Consider the following 22719-nt stretch of genomic DNA (forward strand, 5'->3'; position numbering starts at 1 on the left):
TTAACTCCAAGTCTTCCAGAGTCGCAGCCAAAGCCGATTCAAAAGACCGTTGTTCGTCAGCTTCTTTGTTTACGAGTAGCACGCAGAACCTCCGCAACTCTGCCGTGACGTGCCGTCATTATGTTAAGCCCGCCCACCGACTCTACACACGCTGTGATTGGCCTGACCAGAGTTTGGTTTTTCCAGCTCTCAGGTCTACCGAGAGTTGCTAGACTACACTTGAGGCAAAATACATTTTCTGCCGCTAGGGTGCGTCTAGGCTAACACTGCCCTAGAAGTCTGTCCGAAATCAGTTGCGTGAGGTGCCTTCATGCTGATAAGGCAGCAAGGCAACAAGTCAGCTGCCTAGGTTTTCGGACACAGCAGTGGCTAGCGCTCTGTAGAGCAGTTTGTCCGTTTAGGTTCTACTGTAGAAACATGTCGCTGCAAAATGGAGATTTCACTGAAAGGGGACCCGCGGTGTATGTAGATAGAAATGGCTCATTCTAAGGTAATAAAAACATAACGGTTCATTATGTAAGGTGTTTATAGACCACTGAAAACATAGTTATGTATATTATATTTCATTTCTGTCAATAGATCCTGTGATAAAGTGACATTAGCTGCCACCGCTGGGGAAGCAGCACTGGCACACACATACGCACATACATACTGCCGTTGCCGCTATCAGAAGCGCGGGTGCACACGCAATACTGATAGCACATGGACATTCACCCATTTCTCCATTCTCTCATCCATATCTATGTCCTGGTCATTTCATACACTTACATTGCACCGTCTTATCGTTTCGTCCCGTATTGTTTGTCTGTGTGGGTGTAGTCAGTCTTCCCGCGGGAAGCTGCGCTGGCCAAACCGAACGAGCGAGCGGCGGCCACTTATGACGTCACGGCCTGAGTTGCGCTAGCGCAGTGCAACCGGAAGCTGACGAAACCATTGTTAGGTATGAATAGGTGTTTGTGTCAGTATTCAATGGTCAAGATTATGTGTTAAGTGTATTATGTATGAAGGGATTATGTGTTTATTATTATAATTATAAATGGGGAATGGGTTATTAGTGATTGGTTATAACTGATGGCAAGTAGATGAGGTACTTGTGTAGGCATTAAATGTTATAAGTACCTGTAAATGGTGTGGCCCAAAAGTGGCGGGGTTTGGCCTATATAAACCCAGGCCAAACCTAAAGACAGGACTTGTTTTACCAAGTCGATGAGTGCTACTGTGGTGCCTCAGGAAAACCTAAATCCGTCGTATACTGTGGATACCTGTTTGGATTGTAAACATATTTATTTATTTATTTATTTCTGTTTGTTTTGGCATTTTTTTGGACACTTGTACATATTCTTCACTGTGGACGAACCTCTCTGACACTGTAAATAAATTCCACCTTGCACGAAGTGCTTTTGCGAGTGCGCCATCATTTTTACATCCCTTTACGGACTCACATTTTTCCCCGAAGGCGAGCTGGTGGGCTCGTCTACATCACAGATCCTCATAAAAACTACACACTGCACCTTTAATGAAATTTGCATTTATGCATGTGCTCAATGTGTCTGTGGCTAAAATCGGCTACAATGCTCATCACTTTCAAAATATAATCTAATATAACGCTATAATCAACCCTTTTCACGATTAGTTAATCTTGAGAGCTGTAATAGTAAAAAGGGGCTAAAAGTTTTCGAGAGAGTTAAACATGTAGGCCTACAAACAGGGCGTTCAAATCAGAGGTCTAAAATCAGGGTATGCAAATGCTTTTTTTTTCTCAATTATGGCAATTTTTATGTAAAAAGCATACTAGCATTATAAGTGCACACAGGAAACATTAAACAACGCAGTTTGTTACAAACCCTTTAAGGTTGTTGTAGCCTATACAATTTATGAATTGCAATATTTGGTGGCCAAAACAATGTTTTGATAGCCTTTTTTTTTTTTTTTTGATACATTTTACATTTGATGTTAGTAGCCTACATTAATACTTCATGAATAGTTTTGTATTTAATGTAGGCTATAAAAAGTAAGACCTTTAGTCTAAAATTCTGTTATCTCATCTGTTTTTCAATACAAAGCTTTTTCAAAACGTGTTTGTCCCGTTATTTGAGTTCAGTGAACTCTCAACCAGTCACACGTCTGTCACGTCTGTTGTTCACTGTGTGGTGTTACACAAACTATTACAAAGCTGATGCCGTGATTCCTAATTACGATGGCACTCACATTAGAAAAAAAAGGGAGCAGAACTTCAAATAACCGGTGAATGTTGTGCTCATGTACGGAGACGGGTTCATGATTGATTCAGCGCGATGACGGGAGAGGCTGTGAAGAGGGTTTGAAGAGCTTATGTAACAGCTAATATCCCAATATCATCGCAAGGTCTTTAATTACGCCCAAGCACTTCTCATCTTTTCACACTTCAGACTGTCCTCCGCCTACACGCGCGCGCACACACACACACACACACACACACACACACACACACCCGTATAAAGGCCGAGCCCCGCGTTCTGAAAGCAGGCATTTGAGACGACCTTCATCCGTGGGCACTTCGTCAGCCCGGACACAGCCTCCTCCTACCACGCCATCGTACACGTCTCAATCCTCGTCAAACTCAAGTCAGAATGCCTCCCTACGAGAAATCCATGGAAATTATGCCTTTCAAGCAAAGGAAGTGCCTGGGTAGGTCATGACTTTTTTTTTTGCACTTTACTAACTTTATACGTGGCTTGTTTTACATAGTTTAGAATGTTTATCGTATCGTGTTTAAATATCTGTTTTAAAAAAGAAAGGATTTTTTTAATGCTATACATTTCTTATTTGTACTTATTGTTTTATAGCATATTTATTTTAAGTAAAGAGATTTTCAATGATCAGAAAAACAAATAAAATTTGTTCTTCCAATGCAGCAACAAGAAAAGATGAAGTCTGCACTATTCGGTCGAAGTTTCCCAACAAATTACCGGTGAGATGCCTTTTTGAATATGAAATGTTTAAACAAAAATAAAACTATTTTCAACCTTAAAAATGGTGTTTTGTATTTTAGGTAATTGTGGAGCGATACCTTCGGGAGAAAAAGCTTCCCCTACTGGACAAAACCAAATTTCTTGTCCCAAATGAGCTGACATTAGGACAGTTCCTCAGTCTGCTCAGGTGTGTGTAGACTCTCTTTCTCAATTATTAAAGTAGATGCAGATTTGGCCTTGTCATGTGTCCGCTTATGCAGCAGAGAACGAGTCAATGCTTGTTTTCCTAAGTCAGTATAAATATATATTGTGTGAACAGTGAATCAGACATGTTTTGCCCTGAACATTGCTTGGGTCATTGGATGAGGCACCGCCTGAAGTTTAAGGCACTTTCAAGCAATTATTTTCAGTAGCGCCAATTCATGTCTTGCTCTCTTTCTCTTACAGAAGTAAGATAGTGCTAGAGACATCTCAAGCTCTGTACCTACTGATCTCAGGAAAGAACATGTCCTGTTTGTCAACCAGCATGGGAGAAGTTTATTCACAGTTCAGAGACCCCGATGGCTTCCTCTACATAACCTATGCATCCCAGGACATGTTCGGGTGAAAAGACCCTCCAGAATGACCATGTGACACAGATCACCTCACATAACTCCAGACTGATGCCTTTCTGAGATCAGAACTCACTGTTTCTGCTAAATGAAGACTCTCACTGTGCATTACACCTGAAACAGACACACAGTCCACCAATCACACCTGGCCGAGAGGACTCTTCTGACCTCATTTCTTAGTAGTTTAGATTTCTTTGAGGCTAATGTTGAAGTAAAAGTGGTAGTTTTGAAAGAGGTTAAAACTGAGCCGTGTAATATGAAGAGTGAAGGCACTTGCAAGCTCCTCAAGCTGCTCAGTCATGAGGCTCTGAATTCTGACAGGACACACAAAAAAGGACGTCCTGTCCCTCAAAGGACCTGGGATATAGCTGTTATAATGAGACAGGGTTTGTTCGATGCTGGTTTCCTCTCAGTTTTCTTTCTGTGACTGCGCATCTGTGTTCCTAAAACAAACACAGAGGAGACGGACAAACAAACAAACAACTATTTGAGTGCAAATAACACTGTAATTATGTACTCGGCTTCAACTGCGGTTTATCCTCAATAAATCAGTTTAGTTCTTTTAACTGAATGTCTGATTTTATTTGATTTAATGTACAGTATTCTGATAATGTGGTTTATTCTGTTAACCCCCGGTTTCACAGACAAGGCTTAGGCCAGACTAAAATGCATGTTTGAGCGGTTTTAACTGAAAGCAACTTGCACTGGCATATCTTAAAATATGTAAGTGTTTTTTAAAATAAGCAGTATTTTTTCCAAGGCATGTTTTTAAAAGCTACTTAAATGTCCTAATTGAACTAAGGTTGTGAAACCAGGCCATAGTGGCATACACCATCCAAAAAAAGGAAAAGTGGTTGGGGCCTATTTTGCTTATTTGTCATTTGGTTATTTCTAAGTACAGCTTAAAATAACAATTGCGGGTGAGCGATCATTTAAATACTTAGACAATAGCACACAACAGTGAAGCAAATCTCTGCTAGACCTCTGAGTCAGTGCTTTTTAGTCTCACACGTCTTCTAAAGATGCATCACCTTCTTACACATGGCTGTTATTAACCAGCATCTCTAATAGAAGGGTATAGGTTACTGTGTCAGTAAGCAGTCACATGGGGAGGTGCCAAACGGGTCTGGACCAACAAATTATATGACTATAAACAATTTAAAAGGCTGTTAATTGCTTGTTTGTGTCCCTCAAAATGCAACTATGCCCTCATACTTTATCCTTGTCTTGCAATGCGATTTAATTTAAGATTAAGTGCAGCAAATATAGGGTGAGTTGAGGGCGGTAATTTTAAATCCTTCACGTCTGCATTCTTACTGTCACTTAGGATATTACTGGGAACTTTAGCACCTTCCTGCGAAGTGTGTTGTGAAAGCAGAATGCATTAACTGAGAAATGACAATGAGAAAGTTCAAACGGTGGTAAATTGAGGTCTCTATTGGACAGAATGCATGCTAATACTATGTTAAGGTGATAATGAAGTGCACATATTGCTGCCAAAACATAGTTATAGAGTTACAGTATCGTTCAAAAGTTTGTTTTTGAAAAAGTCTCTAATGGTCACCAATGTTGCACTTATTTGATCAAAAATACAGTAAATGTATGTATATACAATTTATGTTTTCTAATGTAATATATTTTAAAATGTATTTATTCCTTGTTATGGCAATGCTGAATTTTCAGCATCATTACATGATCACATGATCCTTCAGAAATCATTATAATATGTTGATTTACTGCTCAAGAAACATTTCTCATTATTTTCAATATTGAAAACAGTTGTGGCGTGTAATATTTTTGTGGATATCGTATTCAATTCTTTCAAACATGATTATTTTATGAATAGTCTTTACTGTCACTTTTGATCAATTTATTACATCCTTAGTAAATAAAAGCATTAATTTCTTTGACAAACAAATAGCAGTTTAACATGGTTCCTCAAATCTTACCCTGGAGGTCCAATGCGCTGCAGAGTTTAGCTCCAACCCTAATCAAACTCACCTACCTGTAGTTTTCTAATGAACCTGAAGACATTGATTAGCATGTTCAGGTGTGTTTGATTAGGGTTGGAGCTAAACTCTGCAGAGCATTGGACCTCAAGGGTAAGATTTGAGGAACCCTGTAGTATAAGATAAGCTTCATGCAGAGTAACATGCATTTGTGCCATCTTGAGATGCATCTAAAATAATTATCTTGAATAATGTAAACAAATATTTTAGACATACTAAAAAAAACTTGGATTGAACACAATCCAGTTGACATTAGGGGATCGATTTTAAAAAAATGAATGGGTGATCTTATGTTGCAAGAGGGTTCATGTTACACCAAACTAAGAACGTAATAGCCAGCTGCATGAGAAGAAAAAAAAAAAAAAAAAATTCAGTGATCAACTCCCAATAGCTTCCAAAGAAAACAAGACGCTACACAGTGACGCACCTGAACATGCCTCAACATAACAACTTGGTAAGCAGAGCGAAATATGCTGTCATTGCATTACTATCATTCCAAAAAGACTCAGTTTTTCCAAAAAGTTCTAGCAACGCAAGTACATCGTTTTCTGTCAGCACTCATGACAACAGATGGCAGATATATGTACACAACTTTCACAACTGTCAATGGTGGTGTTCGTTTCCAAATATTTCACTACATATTTGTAAAATGTATCTAAATGCAAAACTCAAGAAGTTTTTGAAGCACAGATTACAAATAATCTCTTTTATTGGTCAATGTAATTGCTGCATTCAAATGAAGGTGAGGGTTTCAGATCACTTAATCCCAATAGAAAATAAAGATACACCCTCAAGATTACAGAATAAGTATACTGATATACTTTAGAGGTATTAAATCAAAAAAACATTTCTTATTCAATTTTAAAAAACAAAAAAATACAAAATACAGATATGATAGCTATAAATGAAAAGAATAAGTTAAGGAAGTTTTGCAACAACAAAAAAACCCAGCAATTATGTTTGGAAATATATCATATATGGAATACTTTTCACATTTTTGTTTCTTTAAAGAGCCCCCTTCAGTTTCTGCCTGCTACAATCTCAATCCAATGCCCATTAAAAAGTACCATAGAAGTTTTGCAATCAATTTAACTTTTTTTCTGTGCTCATAGTGGTTTCTCCATTTCTAAGCCATATTTAAAAAAATAAAGAAGAAAGAACAAAAGTCTCTCACTGGCACATACGTTCTTCTTGGTTTGTCTTCTAAGTCCTATCATTCTAAGCCAAACATGTTTGATTTATAACCCTTACTACAAATGTATGTTTAAGACAGAAATCCAGTTCCTGATGCAAGTTAGTCAAATGAATGTTCAAAAAAGCTAGAAGATTTGGCTTGGGCAATTTGGAATGTAGCTGAGAGCCACTGAGATCCAATCAACTCAAGCCGGCTCTTCAATTCTGCTCCGACCGTTTGGAAGGTGGCACAAGGTGAGTGGGCAGTTTAGCTGGAAGCTCATGCCCCTCTAGCTTTACCTTGATCAGGTGATTCGCCAGCGCAAACTCTTCATCGTCCAGGTAGCCGTCTTTGTCAACATCTGCCAGAGTCCAAATCTTTCCAAGCACTGTGTTTGGCAGCTTGGACTTCACCATCTCCTTCTTAGCCGTGGCACCAGATACCTTCCCATTAATTGGCGAGAGGGTGTAGAATATTTCATCATACGATGGCTTATCACGGCCCACGATCCACTCCAGCTCATCAATGCCTTCCCCTGCACCTTCTCCATATCCATGACCAAACGGCCCGTTCATGGTTCCCTCAAATGCACCACCCTTCACTGACTGGCTGGGCATGGCGGCCTCCTCCTTACGGACCAGCGTCATGAGCTTAGCAATGTCTTTACCTAGCATTTCTTCCACTGACTCCATTAATTTTGGCCTCATGACAGGAAATTTGGTGAAGTCCTGAACAGCCAGCAACTCCTGTAAAGAGAGATTGTGTTATGTTTTTATTTTGAAAGTTTATAAAACTTAAATGTATTGGATACAAACTTCATACCTGCATTTTCTTTAGGTTAGGAAAGTCTCCTGGTGAAATGTTGTGCTCTTTCTGAATCTTTTCATAGATTGCGCCCAGGTTGGTGATAAGCTCTTTCTTTTTTGAGTCTTTGCCAAATACACTGGGCATCTCTTTCTTCAGAGCACTAATAATGTAAGCATGTACCTAGAAGAAAAGTATTCAGTGGACTCAAATTAAATACAAGTAGCGTATGTGCAGTTTAGCATGTCAAAACTACACTTCTCACAGGTATTAGGTTACTTCATAAAATGAAAATAAGATGTGAAACTTTATCTATGAGATCAAAATCCCGTACACACTCAATAGGGAATAAAGTTCATAAAAGTATCCAGGTATCTTTTTTTCTGCAAAACAATATACATATATAACAATATTATGCTAACCAAGGGAGCGTGTACCTTCTAAAATAAATATCAATAAAATATATATTTAAAATATTTTTTCATGAATAGAAAGTTATTTAAGTATAGAAATCTTTTGTAACCATCTAAAAGTCTTTACTGTCACCTTTGATCTATTTAAAGCATCCTTGCTGAATATAAATAATAACTTATTAAAAAATATAACTTTTGAACGGTAGTGTACACATTCAAAAATGTCATAGTTTCACCTTAGCGAGTCGTGCTCTTTTGATCAGATCATTGAGCTTCCGTAGGGCTGCATTTCTGGGAAGAGTTTGAATATCGCTGAAAAGGTCCTTCTCCTCTGCTTCAAACAGCTTCCTGTTATCTGCGATCAGAAGTGGCTGGGCCCAAAAGGAGCCGATATACACTCGGACCACCTCGGGGGTGTTTATGATCTTCCCCAGTGACCACATGAGGGCACCATACACCCTCATCAGCTGCTGGGTGCTGATCTGGTCAGCTTTGTTCAGAACCACACGCATCTTGTCCTCGTGGTTTTTCAGGGCCTTGATCACCTCTGAGAACTCATCAGAGATGTCCAGCTTGTGGGCATCGAAGAGCAGGATGATTCTGTCCACTCGTTCGGCGAACCACTCGAGAACCGCTGCAAAGTCATAGCCTGAAATTGAGAGAAGAAAGAGGAAGTCAGCAGGGCTGCACGCAACATGTTTTATTTTAGAAAAGGAGATCAGGGATAATGGATTTTGATTAGCGACAGCGTCATCTGATCTCAGTGAATTCAGATAATTGTAAACAGCAACTATAAAGCCATGTATTCAGAAGAAGGAGATCTGCCTGTGAAAACCCTGTGTCTCTGCACATGAATAGAAAGTCACCTATTGTCATCAAACATCTATTTTTTCTGTAGAAAACCAGTGGCGGTCCTGGCTCAGTCATAATAAAATAAAAATTACATTTTCAAGTAAACAATGGTTGATTTCTCCCTCAGCAATTTAGACTACAATAATAATATTGGTAACACTTTACAATAAGGTTCATTAGTTAACATTAACTAATAATGAACTGCACTTATAAAGCATTTATTTATCTTTGTTAATGTTAATTTCAACATTTACAAATGCATTGTTAAAATCTTGTTAACATTAGTTAATGCACTGTTAACCAACATGAACAGCTGGATTTTTATGAACTAACGTTAACAGAGAGCAACTAATGCTGAACAGAGGTGTTGTTCATGGTTAGTTCATGTTAACTAATGCATTAACTAAAGTGTTACCATAATATTAAACAAAAATCATATTAAACTAAAATATTTACTTCAAATTATTATATTTATTTATTTTATTAACATTTTAAATGAATAAATGTACCAAAGAAAAATATCAAAGCTATTTTTAACACACAATGATGGTGATATAAATTGTTGTTTTTGAAAGTTGCACTGAAAAATTACATGCAAAAAGAAAAAAAAATGAAAGAGATAACACAAGGTTACAGTAAAGTGTCAAACTCTAAAGACTTGCATAGAATTAAATAGAAGTAAACAATCAGCAGTCAGGGTGTCAGAACTATAAAAAGTAAATATGGATAATAGGTCAATAATGAATACAAAAATATTACATATCATTTTAAATGAATAAAATCAACTAAATGTTTATATTAATTTTAAATTACTACATTTATTTCATTTAGTTCTTACATTTTAAATGATTAAAATGTACCAAAGAAAAATATTTTTTTTTTAACAATGACCACATTATAAAATGTTGATTTTGAAAGTTGCACTGAAAATCTACAAGCCCGCTCACAGTTTGAGTAGGCCTGATACTTCTGACCCAGGAAAACATTTATGAAATTCAGAAAAATCACCAAAGAAATTGAAAGCTGCAGTGGTCAGTGAGAGCTGCTTCTGGGAAAGCAAAATCTCACATGACCCTGTACAACACAGGAACTTTTAGTTCCACATTTTATAAACTCGATGCTTTTCACGACCCTATTTCCAGACATTCAGTGTAAACACCTTCCCACAAGGAAGAACTCGTGAATGGCAAGGTGACATCATAATAGCAACCCATGGACACACTAGAGCACAAAGGCCGTTTTAGCTGCAGTCAGACAGAAATGCTCAAACAGCCTTTCATGCTTAATCCCACACAGTCACAACTGTGGCCCAGTCTGTTGTGTCTCTGCTGGGACTAGTGGTGTGGAAGCCTCAGGGTCTGTAGCATGACTGCTGCGTGTCTATGGTATGCAGGGGCACCTTGATCTCAGTATCTGGTTACTGTCTCCACTGGCCCCAGAAAGAACAAAAGGGTCATGTGACTCTTGAGACATATCCTGTAACAATGCCACATTTCTGTTTCTTAACAGCTGTCTCTTTGTGATGTTGCTATCTGTATCTACAGTCGTACTCTGCAATGAGTGGACATATGGGCCAACTCAGCATTTCCTTCTGATTCTTCCTGTTCACAGCTGAATGTGAATGGAGTTCAAGCGTACTATCAGATAGTGACTGTGTGGAATATTAGACAACTCAAAACCCAATGCAATGCAAGCTACCAGTCATATGATAATAAAACACTTCTCGACCCACAAAACCTTTTTAGTGGTATAAAAAGAGGAAACTGGGAACAAAGCGGTCAGGATTATTTTTCCACAATAGTTGTTTCCTATTAACAGTAGGCCAGTTGGACTGCTTTTACATGTGGGATTTATGCACGGCGAACAAACTTGCCTGAGCAGCTCTGACATCCTGTTTCTTCATTTAATGCAGTGCAGAATAAATGACTATTATTAGTGGAGAAAAGATATTAAAATCTTTCCTGTATTAAGAAAATACACTTAAGATTTCACACAATAGTGTGCGCAGGGAAGGATGTTAGACTTGTTTTACTCGTTTTTCTACCTAAAAAAAAAAAACGTGAATTTACATGAGGTCCCAATAAAGAGTCAAACCCCAAATATTTGCATAGGATCAACACAAGTATTATGCTAAAACGAACTGAATAATAGTTTCCTACATGAAAGACGAAATAAACTGAAGAGAGCACAAGTCCTATAATTAAGTGAAGTGACAAAGAAGAAAGAGAAGCAAAATCTATTTATGATAAAAGATCAAGAATATGAGGGTGTATAAAAATAAAAAAACATGAATTATATTATCATTTTGAAATTAATATAAAATTGTATTATATATTTTTATATACATTTTAAATAATTTAACATTTTAAAATAATAAAAAGTGATACAAATAAAAATAGAATAATGTAATTATTATTATTATTGTTATTAAATTAATGTGCAAAAATAAAAAAAGCCAGAAAGCACCCAAGGCTGCTGACCTCTGCTGATCCTTTGTTTCTCCCCTGACAGGATGCCTGGAGTATCGATGATACTGATGCTCTCCAAGACGGGGTTGTTTAATTGAGCACACATAAACCTACACGTACATGAAGAGAGAGAGAGAGAGAGAGAGAGTGTGTCATACATGGAAATTAAGCATATAAGATACTGTACTTTACATTGTCTGAAGATACCATAGAGAGCGAAAGTAAAAATGTTTGACAAACAGATCTTATTAACATGGGGAGATAATTTCAGCAATTTTAAAAACCACATAAACATTTACTTCCTTCTGTAACTATATAAATAGTTCAGTAAGCGTGAGATCGGGACTGAAGTTGAAATCTCGAAATGCTGTAATAACACAAAATGAAGTTTGTCTATACAAAGACACAGATTGTTTACAGTGATTTATGGTCTTTCTCCCTGTCAGCCTACAGCACTGCCAAACTGCTTACTAAAACGCGTATGTGAATCTCTGTCACAAGGCTGAAGCTTACAGCTAGAACTTTCTTAAAGAAGCACAGAAACTACTAGAACAAAGCTGTTACCCACAGACATCATGAACAAGACACTAATACGATAAGGACATAGGTTCCCTTAAAGAAAAACACCATTTACACTCAATTTATGCCTCAAGCCATTGCAAAAAAAAAAGGTTTAAAAAAAAAAAACAAGGAGGCTTCATGATTACATTTCATTTTACTCAGTTTGACAGTGCTCTTTTGTGTCATCTAACAAACTTTGAGAAATTCCAACTTTAAGAAAGAACAGAACATTCTCCGCTAAAACAGTTTACCCACCCTTTTCACCAGGCCAAAACAATTCCTAGAAGACACAGTGTAAGGTATCATAAAGTATTATTAAACTGGGCTGATAAATAACCCAGTATCTCTCTCAGAAAGAAAGGACAGGCAATCTTCAATTATAAATGTGTGTGTGTATATATACTCACATGCATATTGCAATGTTAAAAAGTCCTATATTATATATATATATATATATATATATATATACACCTTTGGTGGGTGTTGGTCACACATGATTATTTGTGGTCATTATGAGATTATTATCAGTGTAAACTGGTTCCATGTTTCAGACTTTTGAATATTTCATAATGTGAAACTCACATGCATATTGCAATGTTAAAAAGTCCTGTTTTTCAGAACTAAGGAATTGTCTGAAAATGTTTAATGTATAGAATATTCACATGATATAATGTATAATTATGATATCTGATATATATATGACAATTATATATTCAAAAGTCTGAAACAAGGAACCAGTTTAGTATGACCACAAGTAATCATGTGACCAACACCAAAACTGGAGAAAAAGGGAAATATCTTCAGAATGATACAATTATTAATATATTGTGGGTTTTATGGTTCTCTGTTTGGGACCAAATATTTAGCTAATTCAGCTAAAATAGCCTTGAACCTTTTTACACCAGCATATGGCAGGGCACTGATAATCCCAGCCAGTTTCAATCCGCTTGTGTAAACTCAACACCTGACACACACCCAGAAATCTGTCACAGTATTACAGTCAATGTGGAAGTTGTTCTGCCTGGCATCGCACAACATCAAACTGCGTACTGTCTGGGCTAAATGTCCTGGTTAGGTGTTGCCTCATTTCATGTATGTGTGATGGGAGGTAGTTTATACTATATTAAAATATAAATATATTATATATAAATATAATTTGGAAAAGGAGACAAATAGACTAACAGCTCAAGACAAATTCAAGTTCAAGAACTTGGTCTGTGTGACCAAGTGTATGCAATGATGACTCAACAATCAAACACACACGGAAACGATGACACAACCTTATAGAAGGCAAATAATAACTGAATAATTGTAAGGTCATAATTAAAAACAAATGGCTACTTTTGTCCATCTATTAAGTTCCTCAAAAATACATTAAAATGTCATTATTATAAAAAGGACTTGCATCTATTTTATGATGAACATTATTATTTTTTAAAAAGTGAAGCAATTATTTCAAAATATTATTATTTGAAACAATAAACTATCACCACTGTTCTGTTTACCGATGTTAGTGTGGCATAACCAACAAAGAAAGCAAATAGTTGCCATGAGACAGGAAAACCATAAAACAAACAGAGAGGACCCTCATGACTCATGTGTCAAAGATTTATTAAAAATATTTAAATATCCTGTAAAAAATTCATTTGAAAAGCCAGTTTTGATCAGGTCAAATGAAGTAATCCTACGAAAATCTTTTTTTATTTGTCACTCGGAATATTATGATATTTGTAAATATAATATAGGCTATAACTACCTTTTTTACTTTATGGTTACACCAAAAAGGTACATCAGTACTTTTTACTTAATTATTATTACAATAACTTTTTTTTTATAACTGGTACGTGTTTTAAACTGGTAGATCATCTCAATTCGTCTTTGGTCTATGTGACTAACATTTGCCAGAGGTCAAAATAACAGATGCTCAAGTCTGTAAGAGTCAAAGCAGTCCTACGCACTTCAGCATATTTCCTTAGTTTAACCTACTACCACACCTGTCATTCCATACACAGTGTCACTTGAGGTATTTGTCAATGGCTCCTTTTATGCTACATAATAAATGTCGTTTTACCTATTGAGGAAAGCGTTACCAAAGGCGTTGAGTTTTCGGAAAGGCTTTTTTGGATCGACAACCAGCGCATTTCCAGGTATCATGCCTTCCTGTTCACCGTGCATAACCGCTATGAAGGAATCCGTCGTCGGCTCGGGGCCTATTCTCATCCCGGGGAAATCCTGTTCCATTAAATGCCTAATGAAGGTGGTCTTCCCGGTCGAGTACTGTCCCACCAGCAGCACCATTGGCTTGTTGTCAAAGTCAGCATCTTCTAAAGCCGGTGAATGGAAGTCGTGGAAATGATAGGTGTCCTCCAAAGGAAAGAGTTTGGTGCGATAGAGGCGCTTCAATCCCTCCGCTACGTTTTGGAGGTCTGGGTCTTTCTTCCCTTCTCTTTTAGACCAGGAGAACATGATGGTCGGTGTGCGACGATTCTAACTCGGAAGGAAAAGACACGAATCTGAGTTTAAACCCAGGCGACGTCCAGTTGAAAGTTTGACTGTCCCACCCCTGTACAGTCAGTCAGTCAGTTCAGTCAGTCATCTGCCTGCGTTACGACTTGCAGCAGCACTTCCCTTTGGCAAACCCCTGAACTGTAACACAATGCGTATAACCGAGGCTGTCGCAACACTCTTCTGTGACTGTACGTCCTTTAAAGTTGAAGTAATTCTAATCTAATCGGATTTCTTTGCAACTTTCTTCTGGTATCTAAACCGTAGTTCGCATGCGGAAATTCTAATATACTTCATAATAAAAGCCTTGATTTTGCCAAAACAAACAATGGAATTTATTCATGTTGAATTGCCTAAAGCATTAATATGAGGGCGGATAGCATATGATCATGCATAATAAATACATTCTTGAAATGAGATCGCCAGTTATGGAACATAAGGACCGAATCACTGTGACTACGTGGCTCGTATGAATGTAACGTCAATGAATCTAGTTAAAAAAAAAAAAACTATTAATAATTATTCTAGTTGATTTGCGTGAGTGTTTTTCATGTTTTGCGTTACTATTCTGTAAACAAATAAGTCAATAAAAATGTTAAATGTTCGAAATGAACAAAATGTGCATTTTCCAACGTTTGCAACATTTACACCACTTACACATATTTAAACCCCATTAAGACAAAAAAAGAAAAAAAATCTGAAATTTAAAACGTTTGTAATAGAAGTTGTCATTAAAAAAACGAAAAGTGCATTAAATGTGTTTGCCTAATTGATTAGATGGCAGTGGACCCTTGTGGACACCAGTGGCAATTGCACTCTAAACAGACAAAATTCTTCTGCTGCCAGTTGCACAACACAACCGGATGTAGTAGAATCTTTTCTTTTCTATAACTGACAGCACTCACATTAATACTTTATTTTATTTTATTGTCAAATAACACAAATGTCTAATTATTTCTAAATGCAATAATGCATTTTTACAATCCATGTTTTTGAATCACCAATGATGATGACAAAACTATGTTACGTATTTGTAAATGTATACAGATACATTATAATATATGTAATATATAATAACTTATGAAGAAACAGTTCTATGTGCAGGATAAGGCGTGGAGGGGATAAATGATTCATAGGCACGTGCAGCACTTCCAGCTTCCGTGACATGTGACTCTCTGCAGGTAACAGCTTCTCCACTGGCACTTCAATAGTTTTCCACATGGAGTGGCTGTTACACCCAGTGAGCACCAGGAGCAGCTCTTAACACTTCCCATGCGTGTCCAATGTCCAACAGATTTGATTCTGTTAATAAAGATAAGAGATCAAGAGTTAGAACACCTTTCTTGTCACAACTAGAAATTGCATTATGCCATTTTGAGGATAGTCATTTGATTTGAAGGACAGAGAAACTGCAGGTTTTGAAATGTTAGTACTGACATTTATTTAAACTGTAAAATCTGTATTTATTTCAACTGTAAATTTGGCCTGTTAACCATTCATTTCTCTGATCTCTTTCTTGTAAAAGAGACTTTGACATATTGAACTTTACACCTTGACTCTGTTGAAAGTTATAAAGTCAAAGTCACAATTAAACAAATTTGTTAGAATGAAAACGTCTCTGTCTGTTCCTTGTGTGATAAAAAAAACCCTGCATATAGCATATTATGTAAACAAGACTTTTCCATAATCACAAAAGTACTAAAAGAAGTACTAATAATACATTGTTAAATATAACTCACCTTTTCGTGTTCTCCTTTTTATCAGACGGTGGAAATTACGATTGAAGCAGTGTGATCTATTTAAACACATGACTGGAAAAAATAGAGCAAAAAGGAGCATGCATGAACTTCTGTCATTCAAAAGAAGAGTGTCAGAGAGTACGTTGTTGACAGATTAATTATTATACATTCATCCAATAAGTAACAAGCTATAAGGCCCATCCCATAGTGCACTGTTTGCACATCCACCTGACATATCTTCAACACCTTGCAGAGTGAAAACGGACATTGGACACTTTGGATGTCATACATTGAGCAAATTATGCTTATATTGTCCTTAAAATGAAAACTGTTGTTTAAAGTATTTGAATTATGACTAAACATATTTGTGATGTTAGGGAAATTTACAAAACAGACAAGAATACTGGTTAAAATATTTTTATTTGAACTAGTGCTGATTACTCACTAATATGATTACTCACTGTGCTTTCTGCTCCCACACACAGGGAGTATATATATTATTATTATTATCCCATGCTTCACTTCTCCCTTTTTAAAGGAATAAAAACCACATTCCTTTTCTCTGAGGAACATACAACATTTTCTTCTCAAAAGTGTGGTGCTTATCCAGTTTCAACATGACATTTTAAAAGATGGTTAATGCCAAATATATGTCTTTTAAAGGATAAGGGAGACAGAATTATAGTCACATGATTGCACCAGTTTAGAAAGTATTCTTAATTTTTATTAGATTTCACCCACGTTGAAAACTGACACGTTTTTTTGAGCTCATAAAACTGAAGTTTTATGAGGACTTTTCATAGACATAATGATCTTTACTGTACATGTATACATTCTATCCACTACCCCTAAACCTATACCATCACTAGAAAACTAGCATTTTTACATAAAAAAAAAAACAATTCTGTATGATTTATAAGCTGGTTTCCTTATGGGGACAAAAAAAGAAATTCCCCAAAAATAGGGTTTAGGAGCACATGATGTGACACTGAAGACTGGAGTAATGATGCTGAAAATTCAGCTGTGCATCACAGGAATAAATTACATTTTAAAATATATTAAAATATATTTTATTAAATAAATGCAGCATTTTTTAGTTTTTGACCAGTAGTGTGCGTGTGTATAATTATAATATAATATAATATAATATAATATAATATAATATAATATAATATATATAATTAATATAATATAATATATAATAGGCTATAATATAATTAAAATAATATAATATAATTAATATAATATAATATAATATAATATAATAATATAATATAATATAATATAATATAATATAATATAACATAACATAACATAACATAACATAACATAACATAACATAACATAACATAATATAATATAATATAATATAATATAATATAATATAATATAACATAATATAATATAATATAATATAATATAATATAATATAATATAATATAATATAATATAATATAATTAATATAATATAATTAATATAATATAATATAATTAATATTAAAAAATATAAAAATATAACGACAACTCACTATTAAAAAAACTGAGAAATTATTTAGTGTGCGTATGTATAATAATATAATATAATATAATATAATAATAGGTTATGCTATAACAGGCTATAATATAATATAATAATAGGCTATAATATAATTAATATAATATAATAATAGGATATAATATAATATAATTAATATAATAATAGGCTATAATAATATAATATAATATAATAATAGGCTATAGTATAATATAATAATAGGCTATAATATAATATAATAATAGGCTATAATATAATATAATTAATATTAAAAAATATAAAAATATAACGACAACTCACTATTAAAAAAAACGGAGTAATTATTTAGTGTGCGTGTGTATAATAATATAATATAATATATAATAATATAATAGGCTATAATATAATATAATAATAGGCTATAATATAGGCTATAACAGGCTATAATATAATATAATATAATAATAGGCTATAATATAATATAATTAATATAATATAATAATAGGCTATAATATAATATAATTAATATAATAATAGGCTACAATAGGCTATAATATAATATAATTAATATAATAATAGGCTATAATATAATCTAATAATAGGCTATAATCTAATAATAGGCTATAATATAATAGGCTATAATAGGCGATAATAGGCTATAATAGGCTATAATATAATATAATATAATATAATATAATATAATATAATATAATATAATATAATATAATATAATATAATATAATATAATATAATATAATATAATATAATATAATAGGCTATAATATAATAGGCTATAATATAATAGGCTATAATATAATATAATTAATATAATATAATATAATATAATATAATATAATATAATATAATATAATATAATATAATATAATATAATATAATATAATATAATATAATATAATAAATATAATATAATATAATATAATATAATATAATATAATATAATATAATATAATATAATATAATATAATATAATATAGGCTAATATAATATAATATAATATAATATAATGACAACTCACTATTAAAAAAAAACGGAATCATTATTTGTATTGTGTTGTTTCTACCCTCTATTGTAGCTAATCATGTGGTAGTAGACTGAGTAGACTACACGGGTCGGGGAAAGCGTTTGCCATTTGCGGGAATTGACCGTTGCGGGATTCCGTAGTGTGTGGAAGCGTCCCAGTGCTGATATCAAATGTAAGTAGCTGTTGAACGATGTACAGGGCTAATTAATAATGAAATTAAGTAAAAATGTCGTGCCTGATATACTGAAGCGCTATTACTTAATAGAGAAAACTATGAACAGCTCTATAGAAGATACTAGTCAGGCAAAAAATAATTAGCTTTTGCTGGAGGCTGTTCAGTGTTAGCCTGCCAGCTAGCTGAATTTGATCCTGTATTCATCAGTACAAATAATATAATCACACTTATTGTGACGGTCAGATATGAATGTAATGCAGTGATGATATGATCATGTGACGGTCAGGAAAGTAGAATTAAATAATATGATTGTTTCGAGCTGGAGTAACTTTAGTATCTACAAAAATGTATAATTTTTTTGTGTATTTTAATTTGTACATATATGTTAAGCTTTTTCTGAAGAGAATAAAGAAATCGTCTCCAAAACCCCTTAATTCTAAGAAAGCTTTTGAACAAGCAAGTGGGGTTTTATATTTATTTTCTCTTTATTTGTGAACTGGTCATGATTTGTATTGTTATAATGGTATAATACACTTATTTTCAGCACAATGGCTGAGTGCACTACATTAGACAGTTTGCTGGAAATGGGCTTCGACAGAAACAGAGCGTAAGTGATGTCTCTACAGTGACGTTTACACACTGATCCAGTATTTTGCACTCACCCAGTGATTGTTTTTTAGGGAGAGGGCAGTAGCACATACTGGAAACCAGGGCATTGAGAGAGCAATGGACTGGTAGGTCATCATGAATACATTTTGCCAGATGTAACAGGCTTATCCGGTCATGACTTGATGCCCTAGGTGAGATTAGGCATGACCAAAGGGGAAAAACCACAAATTTCACCATTTTATTTTAATACTGAATAATTTGTATTTTAATGCAATCTGATAGCCATTATGCATTTTTATTGTATGAAAAAGGTGTAATTTAATAGCAATTTAATATAGTATACAATTAATAACAATAAATCATTTTAATAAATAAAGAATAATATATTTTTTGGAAGTTGCATTTACAATTCTTTAACTGTACAGGTTAATGGAGCATGAGAATGATCCAGATATAGATGAACCTTATGTTCCACCTGCTGGGAATACTATTGGCTCAACAGAAGAACAGATCCAGTCTCCTACAGAAACCTCTGAATGTATGTTCTTCTAATGCTCCTCTCTCTCAATTTCATGAAAACATTGTGGTCAGCATTTCATCACACGTTACTTTCTCTTTCACTTTTGCCTTTAACCGAAACAAAAACCAGCTATTGAAGATGTCGAACAAGAGGGAGATGGCAAGCATCCTATGACGGAGGATGAAAAGAAGGAACAAGTAAAACGGTTTGTGCTTTGTACTGCTGACCTTAAAATGTTTGAATGTAAAAAAAAAACATACATTTAAAAGCTGACAAACACTATTGCTTTTCCCCCAGACTGGAGGACTTGATGAAGGCGAGGCAGGAGGAGAGGAGAGAGAGAGAGCGACAGGAAGAGATAGACAGAGAAAAGCAGAGGAGGAAACAGGGCCAAGAGCTACTGCAGGTTAAACAGAAGCTGCAGGACGACGAAATGAAGAAGCTGGCAGACCAGCGCATGAAGGAGAAGATGGAGGACAAGCTTGCCAAGTAAGACGAGCATGTATACAGTGCATGTAGACTTTTGAGTATTTTTTGATTTACTGATTAAGGAATGCCGATTTTTTTTTTTTCATTTAGAGTTTGGCATACCTACTCATGGTATGCCCATGCAGCTATACAATTTTATTAATTTACATTATTTTTTCAGGTCTAGAAATGATTATTTTTAAAGGTCCTTTCAGGGGCTCCGTATGTTGAGAACCACTGCTTTAAATGAGCGTAATAACCTGTGATCCTTTCTCAGGCAGCGGGTTAAAGACAAGATTGCACGAGACAAAGAGGAGAGGGCACGAAAGGTATTCATTTACTTACAATGCTTTTACTTTGCTCAGGTCACATTAATATTAATATCTTTCATACGCATCCTGGACCAAAGTTTTGAAGTTCATAGAGATTTCTTCGCAAAAGGATTTTTTTAACTGATTCAAAATCATGTTGAAGCATTGGAATCTATAAAACTGATCACCTAACTGTGAAGATTTGAATCAAATTGTCATCTCTTGAATCAAAAAAAATTTAATATTATTTTCTGCTGGGTACCTGGCCACTCAGGAATCTTTGGTAATGAGCAAGCAGACAGTGTTGCCAAAAAAAATGCACTATACCTTTCACAGATCTGAGACGACGTCAAATGATTACACCAAAATTGAATCAGAATGGGATCAGTGCTTCAATAACAAATTACATTAAATATGTTGGAGAAAAAAAACACTTAATTTTAATAATCGCTGGGATCAAGTAATTTACACACGATGATGGATAGGACACTCAAAACTCACTCATACATTTTTACAATCAAGAGAAAATTCCCCAAAGTGTTCATCTTGTCAGTCCAATGTCCATTAAATATATTTTGCTGGACTGTAATACTTCTACCCCTCTGAGAAACATGTCTTATTCTGTTGATACTTTTGAAAAGGTTTTTAACCAAGTAAATCCAAATATAGTCTTAAGGTGATGATACACTTTTAGAGCAATGTTGTTGGGCAATGTTGCCGTCAACGGGCAACCAGGTGAGATACAGGGCCCATGACCAATCTAAAGTATCCAGATAGAAATTTGTTGCCCATTCTCAACGGGAAAGTGCCCAAGCAACATCGCTCTTTAACAGTGCTCAAAAAGTTGCCCCGTGTATCATCACCTTTAAGGTTTTTAGAAAAAAATAATCTTAAACATCTTATTTAGTTTTATTTTTGAATAAACCTTAACATCTTATTTAGTTTTATTTTTGAATAAACCTGGCTCTCGCTATGAACATAGCCATAGAAGCTGGTATGTTGTTAAAAAGGAAAGAAAAAAATGAATATCTTTCTTGTGCCTAGTACAGTATATCAAGTATATAAATAATATGACAAAAACCTGTTTGTTGGCAGTTTGGAGGCGGTTCATCAAGCACAGGTTTGTCATCTCCCCCCTCTGAAGCCCCTCCACAGTCTCTACCTGAGAACCAAGGGGCTCCTCCTGCTAAGAGAGACTACGATGAATGTCGGATACAGGTACTGCCACAACACCTACGAGGATGCAGACTTCAGTTTAATTGAGCAGATAGAAAAGATTTAAAATGTTATTTTATGTGCTTGTATGATTCCTTAGGAAATTGAAACTCTTCTCTTACCCTCCTTTGGTCATTAGGTGCGTCTTCTAGATGGAACCACCTTGAGTACCGTCTTTAAGGCTCAGGAACCACTGGCTGCTGTGAGAGTCTATGTTCAGATGAATGGGGCTAACGGACAGGATTTCAACCTTATCACCCCGTATCCTAGACGTGTGTTCACAGATCTAGACATGGAACAACCTCTGCGTGAGCTCGGTAAGACCACTTATATTAGGCTGATGTCGACTAATGATATAGAAACAAAATGATCAGTCTCCGAGGAATCTTCAGACTTTGTTCTCAACATCAGTCATTTATGGAGCTTTCATTTTACTTGACAGGTCTGGTGCCTTCTGCCGTCCTTGTGGTCACCAAGAAATGAAGTGAAACGATTATAGAAACAAGCTGTTCTTCCAGACATCAATGCAAGATCAAGAGGATCAATGGAGACTATGTATCAATGGACTTGCACTGCAATGATTTCACTCGACAAAGCGCCAAATATACATTGCAATGAGTTGATCAGTAATTTCATTAAATTTAAACCTGCCGATACCGCTCAATAAAGGGCCAAGTGAGTTCTCACAATGATGTACATTGAGGTTAAGGTGGTTGTTGCCTTTGTTTCGCCACATGGGAAAATAAGACATTTTCAACAATAAAATTCATCTAACTCAT

The 22719-nt window shown here is 35.1% G+C and overlaps 3 protein-coding genes across 4 annotated transcripts; 2 read left to right on the plus strand and 1 right to left on the minus strand.

Annotated features, from left to right (window-relative positions):
- The first annotated feature begins 2380 nt into the window (after positions 1–2380).
- Positions 2381–4126, plus strand: map1lc3cl (microtubule-associated protein 1 light chain 3 gamma, like). Its single transcript, XM_079839795.1, has 4 exons — positions 2381–2667; positions 2895–2950; positions 3032–3138; positions 3399–4126. The coding sequence occupies exons 1-4, from the start codon at positions 2610–2612 to the stop codon at positions 3556–3558; spliced, it is 381 nt and encodes a 126-aa protein (XP_079695921.1). The 5' UTR covers positions 2381–2609; the 3' UTR covers positions 3559–4126.
- A 1274-nt stretch (positions 4127–5400) lies between these two features.
- ehd1a (EH-domain containing 1a) lies at positions 5401–14648 on the minus strand. The gene is made up of 5 exons (XM_079839794.1): positions 13915–14648; positions 11295–11392; positions 8199–8611; positions 7568–7732; positions 5401–7491 (listed from the first exon to the last, which is right to left on the minus strand). The coding sequence occupies exons 1-5, from the start codon at positions 14307–14309 to the stop codon at positions 6964–6966; spliced, it is 1599 nt and encodes a 532-aa protein (XP_079695920.1). The 5' UTR covers positions 14310–14648; the 3' UTR covers positions 5401–6963.
- Positions 14649–18752: 4104 nt separating this feature from the next.
- On the plus strand, positions 18753–22719 carry ubxn1 (UBX domain protein 1). Of its 2 annotated transcripts, none has more exons than XM_079838403.1 (10): positions 18753–18814; positions 19362–19424; positions 19498–19551; positions 19852–19964; positions 20076–20151; positions 20244–20435; positions 20692–20743; positions 21821–21943; positions 22080–22257; positions 22383–22719. In XM_079838403.1, exons 2-10 carry the CDS (start codon positions 19366–19368, stop codon positions 22421–22423), a joined length of 888 nt encoding a protein of 295 aa, XP_079694529.1. In that variant the 5' UTR covers positions 18753–18814; positions 19362–19365; the 3' UTR covers positions 22424–22719. The 2 variants fall into 2 exon arrangements, with proteins under 2 accessions (XP_079694529.1, XP_079694530.1); XM_079838404.1 differs by having other exon boundaries at positions 18808–19273; positions 22383–22718.

Source organism: Gobio gobio (assembly GCF_949357685.1).
Source record: "Gobio gobio genome assembly, chromosome: 16".
Lineage (NCBI taxonomy): Eukaryota > Metazoa > Chordata > Actinopteri > Cypriniformes > Gobionidae > Gobio > Gobio gobio.

What these genes read in the sequence shown, in the direction of transcription:
- map1lc3cl (XM_079839795.1), top strand. Translation starts at nt 2,610, where the DNA reads ATGCCTCCCTACGAGAAATCCATGGAAATTATGCCTTTCAAGCAAAGG. An exon ending in AGTTTCCCAACAAATTACCG is followed by an intron (nt 2,951 to 3,031) that starts GTGAGATGCCTT and finishes TTTGTATTTTAG; the next exon opens with GTAATTGTGGAGCGATACCT. An exon ending in CAGTTCCTCAGTCTGCTCAG is followed by an intron (nt 3,139 to 3,398) that starts GTGTGTGTAGAC and finishes TTTCTCTTACAG; the next exon opens with AAGTAAGATAGTGCTAGAGA.
- ehd1a (XM_079839794.1), bottom strand. Translation starts at nt 14,309, where the DNA reads ATGTTCTCCTGGTCTAAAAGAGAAGGGAAGAAAGACCCAGACCTCCAA. An exon ending in GAAACAAAGGATCAGCAGAG is followed by an intron (nt 8,612 to 11,294) that starts GTCAGCAGCCTT and finishes TCTCAATTTCAG; the next exon opens with GCTATGACTTTGCAGCGGTT. An exon ending in CTAACCTAAAGAAAATGCAG is followed by an intron (nt 7,492 to 7,567) that starts GTATGAAGTTTG and finishes CTCTCTTTACAG; the next exon opens with GAGTTGCTGGCTGTTCAGGA.
- ubxn1 (XM_079838403.1), top strand. Translation starts at nt 19,366, where the DNA reads ATGGCTGAGTGCACTACATTAGACAGTTTGCTGGAAATGGGCTTCGAC. An exon ending in GGCTTCGACAGAAACAGAGC is followed by an intron (nt 19,425 to 19,497) that starts GTAAGTGATGTC and finishes ATTGTTTTTTAG; the next exon opens with GGAGAGGGCAGTAGCACATA. An exon ending in ACAACCTCTGCGTGAGCTCG is followed by an intron (nt 22,258 to 22,382) that starts GTAAGACCACTT and finishes TTTACTTGACAG; the next exon opens with GTCTGGTGCCTTCTGCCGTC.